The 20,897-nt window shown below is 41.0% G+C and overlaps 1 protein-coding gene across 2 annotated transcripts in view; it reads left to right on the top strand.

Moving 5' to 3' along the window:
• The window catches only part of Ctnna2 (catenin alpha 2), a 1,108,102-nt gene that overhangs the window by 833,183 nt on the left and 254,022 nt on the right, over window positions 1–20,897 (top strand). For both annotated transcript variants that reach the window (XM_041679862.1, XM_041679872.1), the window contains exon 8: window positions 3,157–3,237. In XM_041679862.1, the coding sequence (XP_041535796.1) occupies window positions 3,157–3,237 (81 nt within the window). The remainder of the gene's footprint in view (window positions 1–3,156; window positions 3,238–20,897) is intronic.

Genomic DNA, 20,897 nt, shown 5'->3' with positions numbered 1-20,897 from the left:
TTGAAACCACAGACCAGTCCTTCAATTCCTGACTCTAGTTTCATGACTTGTCTCCACTGTCATTTTTCTCACTGCTGAAAAGAGGATACAGATGTGTTACTAACAGAATAAGGAGATCCCAGTATCTGGCACTTACTCATAGTTACTTTATTATTTCATGCAGTCAAGATATTGTAATTCATTTTATTTTTAAAGCTATTATATTTATATGTTTTTCTGAGGTGTGGTGGTGGTTGTGATAGTAGTGGTGGTGGTGGTGTGTGTCTGTGTATGTGCAATGTGTGTGTGTGTGTTCATGAATGTGGACATTAGTGTACCACAGTGAGTGTTTGGAAGCCAGAGGATAATCTAAGCTTTTGTTCTTTGCTGTCCACTTTGAAACAGTGTCTATTTTTTTTTTATTCCCAGTGAATATGTCAGATTAGATAACTTGTGCCCTTACAGGAATCCTTCTGTCTTTACTTTAAATCTCACCACAGGGGCTCTGGGATTACAGATGTGTGCTGCCACATCTAGCATCACTTTGGTTTTAGGAATTTTAACTACCTTGTCATGCTTGCCAGCCAAGGACTCTACCTATGGAGCCATCTCTTCCCCACCTCTCTGTCCTTGCCCATCTTTTGACAGTTATTCTGTTGTTCTAGCCACAATGTAAACTTAACCTATAACTTTTATTTATTTGTTTGGTTGTTGACTTTTGAGACAGGATCTCAATGTGTAGAACGGGCTGGCTTGCATTTCACAGAAATCTGCTTGCCTCTGTCTACCAAGTGCTGGGATTGATCATGTGTGCCACCACACAGAGCAGCTTTTACTTTATGAGTGAGATTTTACTATTTTAATAAATGGGGATGGAATGGGAAGTATTTGACTCTCAGAAAGACAGTAGCAGTTCTCACCTCCCCCAAAGAACTCTAGGTTTTTATGGCAAACATCCTATTTGCACACTAATCAAAGAGGAAGAGTAGCCACTAGCTGTTGAACTAGTGTTCAACTGAGCATTGGAAGGCTGGATGCTGGCTGTACTCTTGCTCATTGTGATCACATTCCTGTTTTTCAGAAAGATCAAACCACCGCATTCTAATTCTTCATATGCTTTTGTTTTCTTGGAGCTATTTTTGGGCTGATATTTCAAAGTTGTAAAATGTTAGCCTCTTTATTTCAAGCTCTTCCTACGAACCACCTCAATGTGTACATCTGAAAGAATCAGTGTATGAGCTTAGAGAGTGGGGAAGGAAGGGTTTGTAGAGTTCTAGACAACTAAAAATATGCACACATATGCCCCAAGTTTTGACTTTTCAATGAAAATCATGTAAGGCTAGGCCTCACATATTTATTTAGAAAAACTGGCTTAACGAAGCAAGCTGCAGAAGAAAAGTGGCCGCTTTCAATTCTGATGCTTTTGTGTCTGTACAGGCTACCTATATCTAGGTGTTGTTTTTCTTTTGTTTTTGCTTTTTTGTTGTTGTTGCTGTTGTTTTGTTTTGGATTTTGTCTTTTGCATGAAAAGAGACCCTTATATGCCTGATACGTGGTCATTTCTTTCCTCCAAGCAGGCCATCTGTTAAGTAGGATGTTGTCACCTGGGATCTCACTCATTTTATACTCAGCTATGGAGCTTTGTGAGATTCTGTACAGATGGGGTGTGGAGCAAGAGATGACTTGCCCCTAGGAATACAAACAAATAAATAAATAACTTCCAGGGTGTTAGACTGACGTTTCGGTGATTTAATAGCTTTCACACATTTCTTTGAAAATGATCGCCTCTTGTGTAGAAGATGGTGCCTGCAGTGTTCATAGAACTTTGAATCCATGGGAATCTTGTCACTGTAAAAACAAAGCAAAACAAAACAGTGGAGGGCTGGCATGATGGCCCCACAGGTAGAGGTGCTCGCTGTCAAGTCTCATGACCTGAGTTTGATACCTAAAACCCACAAGGTAGGAGAACTGATTTCTTCTTGTCTTCTGACCTACACATGGCAGCAATGAAACCCTAGCCACACCCAACTCCACACACACACACACACACACACATGAAATAAACTTTAAAAATTCAAATTTAATTTTATTAAAAAAATCTTTGTTTGATTTTCCTTGTTTTTCTATAGCCATCAGGGAAATGGAAAAAATTAACACAAAACTTGGAAAAATTTAAGTGAATCGTTTATTGAAGTGTTGTTTGTTCTCTATTATTTTTGCTTCTATAACTATATGTTGGAGACATAAGGAAAGATTTGCTCATGATCACAACCTGTGAGTTCCTTATGGCTATGTTTTGCACCTCTCCTGCTTTGTAGAACAGAGATTAGAAGTTTTTAAATTTCTAGAAAGGTAGATTTCCCAATCTTCTTACAAAACTTGCAATGTGGTCTTTGAAATATTGACCTAAAATTTTCAATTTTGGCGAAGGAGAATTTGTTTTAAGCTTTTCTTTTGTTTATTGTGGTATGCATGCATATATGCATATTCTTGTATACATATGCATGTGTATGTGTATAGGTATGTTGCACATCTCTGTGTTAGGAGTTTTGCTCTATCATTTTCCAGTTTAATAATTCAGGTAGGGTCTCTCACTTGAACCCAAAAACTCAATGATATCCTAGTCCCACTATTCAGTGTCTTCCAGGGAATTCCCTGTCTCTGCTGGAGTGCTGGAATTACAGCTGGGTTGCTGTACTGACCTGCCATTTATGTGGCCGGGATACAGCTCTGGTTCTCAGACTGTATCACATCAAGTAGTTCATCCACTGAGTCTTCTCCTAGGCCCTGTGAATTCTTCTTAAGAATCACTTCTATTTTATAAGCATGCCTACGTAATAAAAATCCCATTATATTTGTCTTTGAGATCAAAAGCATGACACTTTTTGTATTATGTAATTTATCCAAAAATGGCAGGAGAGGAAGAAAATGGATTTGAAGAGAGTTGAATATGGATATAACTATCCTGAGAACCTATTGACTTTTTGTTTTAATTTCTGTTTCAGAAAAATAACTTTAGTCACCCAGCCATGTTCATCGTATACTTAAACAAATATTTTGGTTTGCTTTAAATTGGTCGGATTTTGCAACTTACATATTTTCCTGAACTGTCTTAAACACTTAATGTCTTTGACACTTAATTTTATAAACCAGAAGTGATTTTTCTCTTCTTAACAGACTGGAAGAAAAGAAAAAGGAGATCCTCTCAACATTGCAATTGACAAGATGACCAAGAAAACAAGAGATCTGAGGAGACAGGTATGGTTTTCTTTCTATTTTTGCCACAAGAACTTTGTGATGATTTTTTCAGAATGCTGCTTTCCAGGGTAGCATTTTAGAGCTTACTCATTCAGAAGCCTGTTTGTTATCTCATCTAGATAAACATAGACAGAAATCTATTAACAGTTAGAAAACTGCTGAGCCAAGAGATGAGATGACTGCAAGACTCATGGTGTTAAGAGCCTGAGAGGTAGCCTCTCACTGAGAAGACAGCATCTTCTCAGGTGGGAACTTGAATTCTTCTCTGTGTATATTTGGTTTTTAGTTTCGGAATCAAGATATGCCAGGAAACCTTCATTGATCTATGAGAGTTCCTACAAAATGTCCAAGGCATTGAATACTGTACTAGGTTGCTAATGTTTAATAAGAAATAAAACCCTTAATACAATGGGTTCATTAAGGTCTAAGACCCAATGTATTCCATTGTAGATATAGTTAGGACATTTATCAGATTAGTTTTGGGGAAACCCAGAACCAAAATAGGAGTTTGTGGCATGGACTAAATGGCCATTGGTATCATTAATTTGATGACTCCAATTTTTCACCCAGGGAAGATCATATCTGGGGGATGGATTTCTCATGGCAAATGTTTTATGAACATTTCCCAGTGTTGATTTTGAAGTTTTGTTTGTTTTTAATCATTTAAATGATTTCTAATGATTAAATGGTATATTTAATACATAAGATTTTATTATTACTAGGTGTTTTCTGAGAATTTGTTAGTTTGTTTGTTTTTGTCTTTAATGAAAGAACACAGTTAAGGCAGTGGTTCTCAACCTTCCTAATGCTGCGATCTTATAGTGCAGCTCCTCATGTTGTGGTGACCCCCGACCATAAAATTATTCTGTTGGTATTTATTAACTGTAATTTTGCTACTGGTCTGAATCATAATGCAAATACCTTTCTGATATGCGACCCACTGGGATCATGACCCACAGGTTGATGACCACTGATTTAAAAAGACTCAACTGATTCAGGAGATGCTCGGAGAACATTGAAAGCCAGGTTCTGACAGGCTATGGGCTCTTGTAATCCTCATTTCTTGACATCCACTGGTATCAAGAGACCATATAAGTCACCAAAGAGCATAGGGTGCACACACATACCTCAAAATAGGCTTATCCTAAAGATCTGCACTCTGATCTTAAGTGGTGCATTTAATATTTGATTTAAAAATAGTTACTTCAGAGCTAGAGAGATAGTTTAGTGGTTACAAGTACCTACTGCTCTTGCAGGACGCAGGCTCAATTCCCAGCACCTATGGGGCTGCACACAGCCCTCTGTAACTCTGATTTCAGGGGAAGCTGATGATGCCCACTTCTGGCCTGTCCAGTTACCAGGAACACATGTGACGCAGACATACACAGAGGCAAAATAGCCACACACATAAAATACAATAAAGATTTTTTAAAAATTATTTTTAAGTGTGCACGAATGTGGACTGTTTTATTTCATAATTGTGAGATCAGCTCTCACCATATGGCTCTGACTGGCTTGGGACTCACTACATAGAGCAGGCTGGTCTTGAATTTAGAGTTCAGTTTTCCTCTGCTTCCCCAGGGCTGGGATTAAAACTGTGCTTTAACCTAGCTTACTGTGTAAGTATTGTATGTTATACACACTCCCCATTATACCTCTTTATTATCTCCTTTTTTGCCCTTTGCTAGTTTCATCAGTCCCCTTTACCCTCCTAGATAATTTTATTTGTACTTTCCCCTCCCCTCTTTGTCATACACACACACTATTTTGTGTATGTATATAAAATCTAGGAGCAACTAATGAGAAAGAGCATGATATTTTTCTTTCTGAGACTGACTCAATTCACTTAGTATGATTATCTCCTGTTTCATCCATCACTGGAACCATTCTGATATTTTCTCATGATTCACCCTACTTTGTTTTGTAGTGTGCTCTATCCAAAAGAGACAATACCCCTTATTTTTATCTCCCTGACACCTACACTTTGAGTCTCACCTAACAGCCATCTATACCCTCTGGCTGCTTTCGCATATGGTCATCTTCATCACTAATCTGATCGCGTTAGTCAACTAGAAGGAACTACTGCCGAAGACAGCACCTGCCACGCGTTCTACGACTGCGGAAAGACTAGATTTGTGCAGCTGCATCTACCATTCCCTTCTGGAGCACACCAAGCAGAGTTAGGATCATCAAGGAGCCAGTGCAGGCATGGCTGCGGAGGGTCCTAGATAGGCTTGAAATTAGAACACAGCTGCTGCCCTGGTTTCTCTTCTCAACTAAAGTAGTTGCTGGGACCAACTGCTTTACAGGGAGGAATTTAAAAGAGGAGACATTTATTTTGGCTTCTGTTTGGAAGGTACATAATGCCTCATGGTACAGAGGTAAAGATTTTGGAGGGTGAAGCTGCTGATTATGTCTGGATGGATCGGGAAGCAGGGAGGACATAGAAAGAAGAGTGGGCTGGAAACTTAAAACTGCACCCCCACAGAGACTCATTTTCTCAACCAAGAAGCCACTTCCTAAGGATTTATATATAACACCTGAGAACAGCATCAGCTGCTGAGGGTCAAGCATAGAAGCAATTAGGTCTGGGGAGTGACATATTTTTTGTCTGTTTTCTTGAAAATAGATTCCCCCTCACATACTATATCTATTTCCCCTCCCTCTACTCCTCCCAGGCCCTCCTCCCCTGTCCTCCTTTCTACAAAATCCCTGTTTCTGTTCTTCATTAAAAACAAATATATTTCTAAGAGATAATAATAATAAAACAAAATAAAACATAATAAGAGGAAGCAAAACCTAACACATCAGAAGTAGACAAAATAAACAAAAAGAAAAGAGCCCAAGAGAAAGCATAAGAAGCAGAGATCCACTCTTTTGCACACTCAAGAATTCTATAAAAATACTAACCTTGAACCCTGAATATAATTGCAGAGGACCTGGAACAGACCGGTGTGGGTTCACTGCTGTCTGCTTCAGGCTCTGTGAGTTCATACGAGCTTTGATCATTTTTATTTAGAGGACCTTGTTCTCCTGGTGTCTTTCATCTCCTATGGCTCTTACACCCTTTCTGCCCCCTCTCCTAAGGATTTCCCTGAGCCCTAAAGAAAGGGATTGGATGGAGCCATGCCCTTTATGGTTGAGTGTCCTAAGGATTATGAAACACATTTTACATTACACTTACATTTCCGTGCAAATCACAGCACTACAGTTCTACTTGGGTGCTTTTGGGATGTCACCAGGATGTTCCAGGAAAGAAGTTATGCTTCAAATAATATCCCCCACAAGACAGAACCTGTACTTCTGGAATCGGAAGACTTTGATTTGCCAGTTAAAAGAATCTTTTAAGGACAACATTTCCTTTTGGTTGTTGTTTTTCTTTGAAATAAGGCAGAAAAAAAGATTGTCCCATTGTGTGTTAGTAATACCAAAGAGAGATGGGCAGTTCTGCCTAACTTGTGCTCTAAGATCAGCTCTCCATGTCTTACCTGATATGAGATGATGTGGCTAATAGGAACTAGAAAGTTAATTTAAAAAAGAAAAACATTGGCTCATAATGGATGTCTCGACTCTGTCTCTAAGGTTGGCTGCATGACTTTAGATACCTGTTTGGTGCCCACCCCTCTTCTCTCTTGCTTTGAGACAGTTTCTCACATAGCCCAGACTAGCTTTGAAGTCCCAGCAATCCTCTTCTGTCAGCTTCTGAGCATTAAGATTATAGGTGTCAGTCATCAAGCCTGACTCTGGCATCACCATCTCTTGATCTTCTCTTCATATGAAGTGAGGAGCCAAACTCAGTCTGGAGGCTGTCTCTGTTTGAGCTACATAAAATTGTGTGAGTAAAATTGTTATGAATTCATGTCCTGTGCCAGAGGTCCCAAGGGATAGTAATCAGATTTTAGAAGCATGGACAGCGTCTCCAGGGGTTGCCTTTTCTTAGCCTAGGGAGCAAGCTATCAACATGTGCTCCTACCTCCCTGCTTTATTGGGTCTAATAGGGATTTGGTTTTACATCCAGGAGCCAGCTCTTTAGTTGTCTCTACTTAGAGACCTAGAGGTTATCTCCTCCCCCTACCTCCCCCCACCACCCTTCCATTTTATTAAGAAGGGGTGGTAAGGGAATTCCCAGAGTTGTCTTTTAGCAGAAGAGAATGGTAGAATTTGAACGACGCTGAAATAAGCCTCCTGGAGAGCTGCATTCAGGGTGGTAGGCAAAGCAGCCTTGTTTTTATGCCTGTCAGTTTTTGCTTCCCTCACATTTACAGGAATGAGGATAACAGGATTGTTTCATGGTATTAAGACACAGCAGTAATAGCATAATACCACACCACATCTGTGGATTTGGTTCAAACACCTTTCTCTTTCTTAATCTGACTTTCTTGGACTAAAATGGTCCCCATCTGTCAGTTCCGTGGCTACCCATATGTTGGGATATTTTTGTCTTCCCATCCTTTCTGTCTCTCCACGTTTACCTGTATGGCACAAAACATTCACTGATCTAAATTGAAACTCAGTTTGGATGGAATATGCTGTGACTAATTTGCCTGGCTCAGCTGAGCTCCCCCGCCCCTTAGATTGGGCAGTGAGGGGCTGGAGGTCTGGCTCAGCAGTGAAGAAGGCTTGCAGCTATTTCCAGTATCCATGTCAGGCTTCACCCAACCCCCTGTAACTCAGTCTGCAAGGGATCTGACACCCTTTTCTGCTCTTCTTGGGCATCTGTGTATGTGTGGTACACACTCATACATCAAAACACACATAAACCCTAAGAAAATGAAATACATCTTAAAAATTAAAAAATAAAAGATTTAGGCAGTTAGTTAATAGGATTGAAGACCATTTCCCTTGATACTGAAGACTATCAAATGTAACAGTGTCTGTATGAATATTTTCTGCTGGTGAGATGCTTCCCATGGCAGATAAGCCTACCTGGTAACAGATAATAAAGGGAATCCCCCAATGACCCAGGACCATGTCCATGGACACAAGCATTCTACATTCCTTGTTATAGGGAACACACCAGATATGGCTACTCAGCCACGGCTTACAGCCAATTAAAAGTCTTCATTCCAGCCACCTGGGACTACAGTGCACTATTTCAGAACCAAGTGTAGCCCTGAGTATTTAGACCATGTGACTTCTAAAGGTAAAAACCACATTCTGGTATCTTGCTCTGGGGTTGAAAGGGGAGGTTTGGACATGCAGGCAGTTTAATAGAAGCTAAGATAAGTTAGGTAGGGTATCTTGGCCTTAGGTCCTAGGACAGAGTTAGCCAATTTTCCACAGGACTCTCTATCAAGGAGATTAAATTAAAGTTAATCCTGAAATGACCTCTGCAAAAATGCAAGATAGAGGAAACTCTGCAATGTCTTGCTCTGTCATACCTTGTTTTTTTTAATTAATTAATTTATTTATTTATTAAAGATTTCTGTCTCTTCCCCACTACCGCCTCCCATTTCCCTCCCCCTCCCCCAAATAAGTCCCCCTCCCTTGTCAGTCCAAAGAGCAATCAGGGTTCCCTGCCCTGTGGGAAGTCCAAGGACCACCCACCTCCATCCAGGTCTAGTAAGGTGAGCATCCAAACTGCCTAGGCTCGCACAAAGCCAGTACGTGCAGTAGGATCAACCTATTGCCATTGTTCTTGAGTTCTCAGTAGTCCTCATTGTCCGCTATGTTCAGCGAGTCCGGTTTTATCCCATGCTTTTTCAGACCCAGGCCAGCTGGCCTTGGTGGTTTTTAGAGAAATGAAATCTGATAGAGAGAAAAAGAGGAAATAAAAGGTTGTAGTTAACAATGGGACTTGTACCAACGTATGTGGCTTCCCACTTTTTAGTCTCTTGTACTTTTTCTCAGCCCTTGGGAACAGCCCTTTAAAAGGGTGACCCTGGAACCTTCCAAAGTTACACTTACTAAATCAAAACAAATAAAGTCAATGGCAATCCTTATCTTAGATGTCACTAATTAGGGACATGGAGTTAGATTTGTAGACCCTTAAAAAATCGAAAGTCTTCAATAAAATAGATCTTTGTTGAAGTTGAACTTTCAAGCAAATAGGAATCTTCTCTTGAGGCTTCATTTCCCAATGGAGTTGAGTCACACACTGTGGAAAGATCATAGGAACACAAGGGTGTCACCTTAAACTGACTGGCATAAATTCATCTTGCCATTTAAAATCTGTGACAGTGGGCAGTAGTAGGACAGAATTCTCTTAGGAGTCCTTTGTATGGGCTGAAAAACATAGATTTACGGAACAACGACTGTCAACTCTGAGCAGTATGTTCTAATTTTAGAGCTGTGGGCATAGTGGGTCCCACGTCTGGGCGGTTATCCCAGCTGTGATTCTGGAACTGGTCTGGAAGCAATGCTTTTGGCTCTCTCCATGTCTGCGTACAGAGATGCCTCAAAGTCTACCCTTCACTCACATGGGACCTAGTCGGTGACTGTCTGCCGGCTGTTCCTTCCTGTTGTGTGAAACTAAGGTGTGAGGCTTGGCAGCAAGTGCCTTTACCTCCTCACCCTCCTCAAGGGCCAACTTCTAGGCTTCCACCCTCATGAGCTATGAGAAAGGCCTCTTAATACAGTGCAATGGTGTTCAATTTGATAAAAGCCTCAATTTTACTGTTAACAATGAAACTATTTTTTAATAACACTGATTTATGTATGGGATGCTTTCATACTGAGATAGTTACTACATGGGGGAAGGTTAATATAGCGAATAATTAAAGCTCCAAAAGGAAACACATCACATGTGTTAGAGGGTTCGCTTATCTCTGAAGACCCTACAATTTTGATAGAGTTTTCTAGTTGTCTCTATTGGAGTGCTTCCTGAGAGAAGACCTCAGGCTGACAGTGGCTGTCATCACTGATAGTTTGCAAAGTCACTGTCTGTAGAAGGTAACCTGACTTAGCTGATCCATGGACAGACTTTATGATGTGCTGGATCATTCCATGAAATGACCACATTTAGTCCTGAAACTAGATGAGTGAGGGGAAAAGATGGTCACTGTGCATGTCCACTCTACAGATGACCACACAGAATAAATTAGCACATAGAAACATGGAGTGTGTGTGGTATTTCTGACTCAGGCAGCAGTCCGACTCTCACCGTCACCTTGCTCTAAAGTTTATCCCATCCTAGTTCTCCATAAGAGAAACATGTGTAAGTGGGCAACCCATATAGTAGTCTACTCTGAGGAGGAGAGAGGGAGAGAAAGAGAGAGAGATGCGTTATGAGTTTTTTTTCAATATTGGAGGTTAAATCCAGAGCCTTCAGGCCCATTATTATTATTATTATTGCTTGTAGTGATATTTTATATGTTTTATAAATAAATATAAACAAAGCTTGCCTAAAGATCAGAAGGTAAAACTAAGCCAAGGACAGGCAGTGGTGTTACACACCTTTAATCCAAGGATTTAGGAGGCAGAAAAAAATGGATCTCTGTGAGTTCAAGTGTTATGGTTTTGGTCCCTTTAAGAGACAAGCCACACCCATTCCCCTCCCCATCCGCTGAGGCAGGCTGATCTTCAGCTTCCAGCCTGAGCTCTCTCCTTTTCCATCTTCCTCTCAGAGAGGCAGCTTCACTTCTGCCTGTCTCCCCACTTCTCTGCTTCCCCCTTCTCTGTCTCTGTCTCCCTCTCTCTCTCTCTCTCTCTCTCTCTCTCTGCCCCCCCTTCACCCTTCCTCCTCCATAACTCCCTGAATAAACATTCAACCTCACCCTGCATGTCTTGTCTATCCATGTTTCTGTCTTCTGCCCACCCACCATGTGTCTTCCTGCCTGGGACCAGCCATTGCTCAGGGACCAGCAGCCATCTCTGCCTGGGGCCCACTGCCTGCTGCCACATGGCCCACCACCACTGCTCTGGGACCGGCAGCCATTTTTGCCTGGGACTGGCTGTTCCCAGGGCCCGCTGCCTGCCACCACATGGCCCGCTACCACCATTTGGGACCTACAGCATTTCTGCTGCCTACTGCTGTGGGGATCTTGCAGCATTTTTAAAAAAGAACAACATTTTGGTGCCGTGACTCGGATGATTCGCCCTGCCTGGACTTCTACCCGGGGCTGGAGTTCCGGCTTTAGGCGCTGTCCAGGACTCTGAGCTCCCTCCCAGAGCAGAATTAGGACCTGAGGACCTTCTCTACAATGACCCACATGTTCCATCTGCCTGGATGCAGCTCCTCCAAAGAACAAATCAACTAATCGTGAGTGTCCCCATCTCGGCCAGCTTAACCATCTCTTTTAACCCAAGGGATTGACCGCTGAGCTCCTGGCAACCCTTCACAGTTTTTAGGGATGGGGGGACCTCCAACCACGGGCTTTCAGGGCCTCGGTTGTTCCCTTCACTGGCATTCAATTCAGCTTGTCTCTTAAAGGGACCAAAACCATAACACTACTGTTGTTCTTTTTTAAAAATGCTGCAAGATCCCCACAGCAGTAGGCAGCAGAAATGCTGTAGGTCCCAAATGGTGGCGGCAAGCCATGTGGTGGCAGGCAGCGGGCCCTGGGAACAGCCAGTCCCAGGCAGAAATGGCTGCCGGTCCCAGAGCAGTGGTGGTGGGCCATGTGGCAGCAGGCAGTGGGCCCCAGGCAGAGATGGCTGCTGGTCCCTGAGCAATGGCTGGTTCCAGCCAGGAAGACACATGGCAGGGGGCAGTAGACAGAAACATAGATAGACATGACATGCAGGGTGAGGTTGAATGTTTATTCAGGGAGTTATGGAGGAGGAAGGGTGAAGGGGGGGCAGAGAGAGAGAGAGAGAGAAAAGGAGAAAGAGACAGAGAAGGGGGAAGCAGAGAAGTGGAGAGACAGGCAGAAGTGAAGCTGCCTCTCCGAGAGGAAGATAGAAAAGGAGAGAGCTCAGGCTGGAAGCTGAAGATCAGCCTGCCTCAGCGGATGGGGAGGGGAATGGGTGTGGCTTGTCTCTTAAAGGGACCAAAACCATAACATTCCCAGGTCTTCCTTATAATAAAAAGCATGCACGTCAAGGAAGCAGAAAAGGAAGGGCCCAAGATGGCGTTGGGCAGCTCAGAGGTAATGGGAGTGGGCGTGGCTTGTCTCTTAAAGGGACAGGAAAGCACAATATCAAGGTCACCCTGGGATACACAAGATCAATGCAGAAACAGATCCAGGTGGTGGTGGCACACACAGTCAATCCCAGTACTAGGGAGTCTCACACCTTTAATCCCAGCACTGGAGAGAAATATAAGGCAGAATGAGACAGGACATCGTTCTCCTTCAGTCTGAGGAATTTTTATAGGTAAGAGCTCTCTAGTGGTTTAGTTTTACCTTCTGGTCTTTAGGCAAGCATTAGTTATAAAACATGAATAAAATATCACTATGATTGCTATTACTATTACTACTATTACTGTTACTATTCCTACTTTTTATTTAAAGGTGAGGTCTCAGATAGTTACCCAGACTGACTTTGAATATCCTGTGTAACCTAGGCTGCCCTTGAACTTTTGATCATCCAACTTTTGTCTCCAACATAACTGGTATAGCACCCTATGCTACTAGGCCCAGCTGCCCTGTGGTTTTCAACAGCACCTCCACCACAGGAGGGTTTGTGGTGACAGAAAACTATAGACAGAAAATAAGAAATCTATGTGGATGTCAAAAGCTGGTTCTTTCCTACTTCCTCCCCTGGGTTTAGCACGATGACTCACTGTAACCTCTTGAAAAGGTGCTGTTCGGTTTAGGTGCCTAGCTTTTTGATTTGTGAATTACAGATATTCCAAAGCATTTACAGTAAACAGGAATGTTAAAGCATTCAGTTCTTTTTCTCACATCTCCCTTGGGGGGGGGGCAATTATTTTTAGGTTCATTGTCAAGAAACATTTGAAAATTATTTCTGGATCTAAGTGTGTTTTTCTTCCTACAGAGATAGATGTCTAAGGCTATAGCAACAAGACATGCTGGCTCCGTGATTCCTTCTGAATGCTAAAGATTGTGATTTTGTGCTGAGACCCTGGCACAGCTAAGAATCCCCAGGGATTTGGTCCTTAGGTCAGAATCTTAGCTCACTATGGAAGCATGGAGATCAGAAAGGAGCATACAGTAAAAGAGATGTGGAGTAGAAAAATAAGCACTACAGGCAGAGCTGAGCACCAGAAACCAGAATGATAAAGGGCGAGAACAGAGCAGGATAGGATATGAGGTTTCAATATCATAGACACAGGTCATGTGGGAGGAACTCTTCATGAAGAAACAGGTATTCTAGCCACTCTTTCACTGGGAAAGCTATGGTAAATGATTCCTAAACATTAGCACACCAAACACTTTCCTTTGTTTTTTGACACAAGCTCTTCCTATATTATCGAGGGCCTTGAGTACCAGCCTCACTTACCTCCTCCAAGCTCAGAATTGGATGTCTATGGCAGGTGAGGATCAAAAAGGGTAAAAAGATCAAATCAAATAAGTTACCTCCACATGTTCTTTATTTTTTGTGCGAGGGGCAAAAGTGAAGTGAAGGGGCACAGAGAAGAAGAATAAGGGAAACAAAGAGGAAGGAGAGTAAGGGGAAGAAGTAGAACATGAAGTATCAAGGAGAAGAATAAGAATAAGGAGAAGAATAATTTGTGATCTTCATGAGGTTCCTAGTTTTTACAGACATAGTTTGAAAATTCCTTAGGCGAGGACAATGATAATATGCATATCAAAATTACAAAAAAGCGCAGGTAGAACCTGACAAAGCTGTGCTCCAGAACAGGTGACAGCACCCAGGAATTTCCAGCATTCAAGGGGAAATACTTGACATTCCAAACCATTAGATAAAGTTAAGAAGTATTCCTGAATCCTCAATTCACCCATTCTCCTCACCTAATCTCTTTTGTGATAACCAGCTCTAAGGACAACCCTGATTTGTTTGTTAGCAAAGGTGGGGCATCCTGCCTTCCTGCTCAGTGCCTGTCTTCTATAGAAGCTTCTACGTGGTCTGATAGCAGGTAATTTTGTAGGATTGACTCTATGCAAATTTGACTGTTAGAACAAAGAGTAGATGTTGTAGCTCTAAGGCCTCATGGTGTCGGGGATTGAAGCAAGGTGGTTCTGTTGCCTTGCAGGAGAAATTACACTCTGAGGTCCTTTTGGAAATGAATTCCATTTTGTAGGGAAGAACCATGGCTTGGCAAAGTTTTTATAGATATGACAGTGACTTTTTCAAAAGACAAGTGTTCCCGCAGCTCTGCAAAATGGGTGCCCCATAAGTCATACTGTGGATCTGCCTTTATGAATCTGTCAGCTGTACATTTACTGTACAGTCTTGTTGGCTCCAACACTATGTAGCACAGCCCAACATTGAATTGGCAATCTTCCTGCCTCAGGCTCAGGAGTGCTAGATTGTAGAGACATACCCTTGTAATCCACCACACAAATGCTATCTCCAAGTCTAGGATATGTGACCAAATCATTTGAGTCTAGGATATGTGACCAAATCATTTGGAAATAGCTTTTTACATACTGTGTAGGCAACTGTAGTGATATTTTATATTTTATGTATAAAACTTGCCTGAAGACCAGAAGGTAAAACTAAGTCACTAGAGAGCTCTTACCTCTAAGAAATACTCGGACTGAAGGAGAATGAGTTCCTGTCTCATCCCATTTTATATATCTCTCTAGTGAATCCCATTTTATACATCTCTCTAGCACTGGGATTAAAGGTGTTTGACTCCCTAGTACTGGGATTGAAGGTATAAGCCACCATCACCTGGATCTGTTCCTACATTGATCTTGTATAGCCTAAAGTGACCTTGAACTCACAGAGATCCATCAGCCTCTATCTCCCAAATCCTTTGATTAGAGGTGTGTGATATCACTGCCTGACCTCTAGTAGCTTAGTTTTACCTTCTGGTCTCCATGTAAGCTTTATTTCTAAATATAAATAAAATATCACTATAGGCAAGTCTTTAGCAAGTGCTGTCCCCTTCATGAGGTAGTTTAGTTTATTCCCGAGATCCTATAGAAGGTAAATGTCTTAGGTCTAGGCGAACGTCAGCTTAGCTCTTCTCTCCCTAGCTAGTCTTGATCTGCGGAAACATCCAGCATCCTGACCCATGGTCATTACTCTAATAGCACACACTGCTGAGAGAAGAGGGGTTGCATATACACGGCTAGGAAAACTTTGTGAAGTGGGACTTCAACGGTTGAGTTGCTCTTTTCTGCTAATTCCTGAAGTTGAGGTGAGATGGGAAGGGGGAGTGATCTGAGAAGTCACTGAATCCAAAACACAGTGTAGAAGACGCCTCTTTGGTTTAACCTCCAGCACTTGCTCCTGTTTAGATAGGGATGCTGGTACAGTTCCTAAATTGTTAATTTAGCAAGTGTTGCTGTGAGCTGTTTAACTAGAAGTTTCTCTTCCTGGGCTTACTTTACACATTCACCTAAAGAGTAAGCAGTGTGCTCCTTGTGGGGGATTTTTTTTTTTTGTTTCACAGCAAAGTAAATCTCTATTTATTCATTTAAAACCATACACGTATACTATGTCACAAAATACGTACAAAGACAGACATCTAAAAGGCATACAATAAATATAGGATACACAATTTAAACAATAATTTGTCTTATACATTAAAACAAAAACTCTTTATGCTGTAAAATATTCCTTATAAAATTTGTAATAATACAGTGATTCTCATTGTAGCAATTGAATATGTCTCATTTGAGTATGCCCCACCTGTTTCAAAACATTAGTTTAGTACTTTCTGATACAATGTATAAACTAATTAGACAAATTTATTTTGCTCACATTTAACGAATAAATTTCTGCCATTGATGTACAATTGTTTTTTAAGATAACCAAAGTGCAGTGAGATGGCTCAGTGGGTAAAAGCTCTGTTGTACAAGTTTCACAGCATAAATTCAATCCCTGCAACCCATGAAGAGAATTGGTTCCTGAATGTTGTCCTATGACCTCTGAATGCATGACACCAATACCACACACACATGCACACACTAAAAGTTTTTTTTTTTTAAATAAAATGACACTGCACTTTGGTTATCTTAAAAAACAATTGTGGGGGATTTTGATTTTACCAAAGTGGTGCTGAGGCTGGCTCTACCGGGAATCCTAGTACTAGGAAGACAAATCAGGGAGGGTTGTTGAATTTGAGGGCAGTTTGGGCTATGCACTGAGACCAGGACTAAAACAAATAAACAACAACAACAACAAAAAAACCAAAAATGTGTGTCACAACACACATTCCCTGTTACTTCAGATGTTCTAATTTTTAAAAACATCTGTCTATCTATCTATCTATCTATCTATCTATCTATCTATCTATCTATCTGATGTGTGTATGAGAGAGAGAGAGACAAAGACATAGAGGCAGAAAGAGACAGAGAGACAGATGGGAGGAACAGGCATACATGTGCCACAGGCTTTGATGGTCAGAAGACAGCTTTCAGGAACTGGTTCTCTCCTATCATTTGCATCATGGGGATTGAACTTAGGTAGTCAGACTTGACAGCAAGTACCTTCACCCATAGAGTTGTCTCACTGGCCTAAGGTGTTCTCAGTCTTGAATTCATTTTTTTAAAATTATTTATTTGTAGTTTATGTAAATTAGTGTTTTGCCTGCATGTTTGTCTGTGTGAGAATGTCAGATCTCCTTGGACAGGCATTACATACAGTTGTGAGGTGGCATATGGGTACCAATTGAATGAACCCCTGTCCTCTAGAAGAGCGGCCAATGCTCTTAACCACCGAGCCATCTCTCCAGCCCCTCAGCCTTGAATTCTGCTGCCTTTGAATCTGATAGTGAGTTTTTAGACTTCCCTGAAGCCCATTGGTTAATGTAGCTGAAGATGTGTCAAGACTTTGGACATTCATCACACCTCCAGTTCTCTACCAGACATTTTCGTTCAAGAAGCAATACTTGTTTCTTATAAGGAAGAGACCTTGTTTAAGGCTTGTAAGATACAGAAAAAAACATGTGGGGTCTTCCAACACATCCACTATAGAATATTTTACCTTTGATCACCAAAACAGTTTTTTTTTTTTCCTATCCAACTGACCACTTCACTAACATGAACTTGTAAGCTTCAATTAAATACCTAACGAGAGCGTCAGGCTTCACAGTTTAAGGGCTCAGTTCCACAAGGCCACACCAATTTTACATTCTTGTTGGTAATAGGTGGCCATCAGTGGTCCTGCCTCCTCAGCCAAATGAGTTTTGATTAATTTATCAGATTGACTTCTGGATCTCAGAGACACACTTACTTATATTAGGAGTATTATAAAGAGCCTTGTGGAAACACAGATGAAAAGACACATTGGCAGACGTCTCTTGGGAGGTTCCCAATTGGACTGTGCTGTGTGCTTCCTCCTATTGTGCTATAACCCATGAGCCAACACATGGTTAAACTAGAAGTTTTCTGAATGCCATTCTGAATGCTGTCCTTTCAAGTTCTTGGCGTGGCTTTGTTACAAAGGCCCGATTGATTAAATCACTAGTCATTGGTAAGCAGCTCAACCTTTGTTCTTTCTCAATTCCCCAGAGATTGAAGGTTGGAGGAAAGCTACAGGTTCTATCCCTGTAGTCACCTGGCTATTTTCTCTGGCAACCATTCTCTTCCTGAGGTCCCAAGAAGTATCGTATCTGTTGTAGGAGCTGGGGGCTGTGTTCCACCCAGCTCCCAGCCGCCTGACTAGCTTATACCCTGAAATAACAACACACAAATTGTATTCTTTTAAACACTGCTTGCACATTATATCTAGCCTCTTCTCGGCTAACTCTCGCACCTGGACTAGCCCATTTCTAATCATGTGTGTAGCACCCCATGGTGCGCTTACCGGGAAGATTCTAGCCTACGTCCATCCTGGGTCGGAGCTTCATCACGTGTGCCTCAGAGAGCAGAGCTATCTAGTCTGAGTTCACTTCCTCTTCCTCCCAGCATTCTGTTCTGTTTACTCCACCCACCTATGTTCTAAGCTATGAGGTCAAGCAGTTTCTTTATTACTTAACCAACGAAATCAACAGATTGATATATAACACTCCCACATCACATATCATTAGAACAAAAGATGTGCCCCTTGCTTATGAAATTCCAGGGGCTTAAAAACTGGTTTTAGGTGTAATTAGCCAGGAAATTACACAGGTCTCATAATTTCTGTTGTCAGAGACGAAATATTAAGACAAATTTGTAGCTAGTACTCTCGTCTGCAAGGATCATCTGTGTTATGAACTAGGGCAGATATGTAGATTTCTATCTGTTTTATAAGCCTTCTACCCCCTTGAACTACATTATGAACAAATTGTCTTACTGCTCATGGCCCCTTATTATAGGAATAAACAGACAGATGTACTTTCTTTGAAAATTTAGAAATGATGTATTTACTCTGTGTGTGTGTGTGTGTGTGTGTGTGTGTGTGTGTGTGTGTGTGTGTGTGGCTATGTACATCACTGCATGTGTGTGAAGGTCAGAGGACAACTTGAGGAAGTCAGTTGGTTCTCTTTTTCCACTTGTGGATAAGATGTTGATGTTCTATCTCAGGTCATCAGGCTTGGTAGGCAGCTTCTTACACATGAGCCATCTGTCAGACTTTAGTCTGTGCTTTCTAAGGAGGAGAGCTACAACTAGGGTAAAATGTGAGAGACAAACACTAAATGTTAAGGCACAACATTATCAACAAAACTCAGGAGTCTACAGAAGTAATATTTTATGTACTATTTTAGGAAATCAAGGTTAGTGAAAAAATCACCATGGGAGGCTAGAGATAAATGGCCCAATTAATAAAGTGCTTGCATTTCAAGCCAAAGGCCTTAGTTCAGTCCCCAGCAAAATCATAAAGAGTCAAGCATGATATTCAACAAATGGTGCTGACATAACTGAATATCAACATGTAAATGAATGAAAATAGATCCTTATCTATTGTCATGCACAAAACTCAAGTCCAAATGGACCAAAGTCCTCAACATGAAACCAACCAGACTGAACCTCATAGAAAAGAAAGTGGAAAGTACACTTGAACACATTGGCACAGGAGACCACTTCCCAAATATAACCCCAGTAGCACTGACATTGAGAGAAACAATTAATAAATGGGATTTACTGAAACTGAGAAGTTTCTGTAAAGGAAACGACAAGGCCAACAAGACAAAATGACAGCATACAGAATGGGAAAAGATCTTCACTAATCCATGTCAGACTGGGATGATCTCCAAAATATACAAAGAACTCAGGAAACTGGTCATCAAAAGAACAAATAATTCAACAAAAAATGGAGTACAGACCTAAGAGAACTCTCAACAGAGGAATCTAAAATGGCTGAAAGACACTTAAGGAAATGTTCAACCTCCTTAGCCATTAGGAAAATGCAAATCAAAACAACTCTGAGATTCCATCTTACACCCATAAGAATGGCCAAGATAAAAAAAACAAAAAAACAAACTGATGACAATTTATGCTGGAGAGGATGTAGGGTAAAGGGAACACTCCTGCAAAGCTGGTGGAAGTACAAACTGGTACAGCCACTTTGGAAATAAGTATGGTGATTACTCAGATAATTAGGTATAAAGGTTAGTAGGAGACATCAACACCCCATTCTCACCACTGAACAGGTCTGTCAGACAAAAAAAAAAAATAACAGAAAAAATAAGGGAAGTGACAGATGTAATGACTCAAATGGACTTAACAGGCATCTATAGAACATTCTATCCAAACATAAAAGAATATGCCTTCCTCTCAGGACCTCATGGAACCTTCTCAAAAATTGACCACATACTAGGTAACATAGCAAACCTCAAAAGATACAAAAATTGGAATAACTCCATGTAACTTATCAGATTCATGTTTTAAAATTAGAATTCATCAGCAACACTATTTCCAAAAAGCCTACAAACACATGGAAATCAAACAATGCTTACCTGAATCACCAATGGGTCAAGGAAGAAATTAAAGACTTCCTAAAATTCAATGAAAATGTTCACACAACATATCCAAGTTTATGGAACACAATGAAAACAGTGTTAAGACAAAAGTTCATAGCACTAAATGCCTATATAAAGAAGCTGGAAAAGTTTCATAACAGTGAGTTAACAGAATATCTGAAAACTCTATAACAAAAAGAAACAAACTCACATAGGGGAACTAGATGGCAGGAAATAATCAAATTGAGAACTGAAATTCACAAAATAGAAACAAAAAATAATACAAAGGATCAATTAGACAAAGAGTTGATTCTTCTAGAAAATCAACAAAATAGACAAACCTTTATCCAAACTAACCAAAAGGCAGAAAGAGAATATCAAAATCAACAAAATTAGAAATGAAAGGAAGACACAACAACAGACATGGAGGAAATCCAGAGAATCAGTCAGTATAGCAAATTGGCAAGCTCCAGGCCAGTGAGAGATCCCTGGAAGATCCAGTGGCTGATTACTGAGCAACAATATCAAGGCTGACCTGTGATCTTTATACTTGGGGTACATGCTCACATGAGTGCACACCTGCACACCCACAGACATCAATTTCAATGAACCATTGTCAACATTACAAATAAAGATCCGATTACGGAAAGAACAGTAGTACGAAGCCATGTGAAAGCCTGAAGCAGAAGGGAAAGTTTACTAATACCCTTTTTATTTATAATCTTGCCTCATTGTGCATCACGAAGGGATACTCTTTCCTCCTGGCTCTGCTCCAAAGTCCGTGTATTAAAGTCTG

This window comes from Microtus oregoni, unplaced genomic scaffold (assembly GCF_018167655.1).
Source record: "Microtus oregoni isolate MIOR12 unplaced genomic scaffold, Mior012 000002F_ref0000024, whole genome shotgun sequence".
NCBI classification, from domain to species: Eukaryota; Metazoa; Chordata; class Mammalia; order Rodentia; family Cricetidae; genus Microtus; species Microtus oregoni.
Note: the sequence above shows the minus strand (reverse complement) of the source record. Positions and strands in the feature narration are given on the sequence as shown.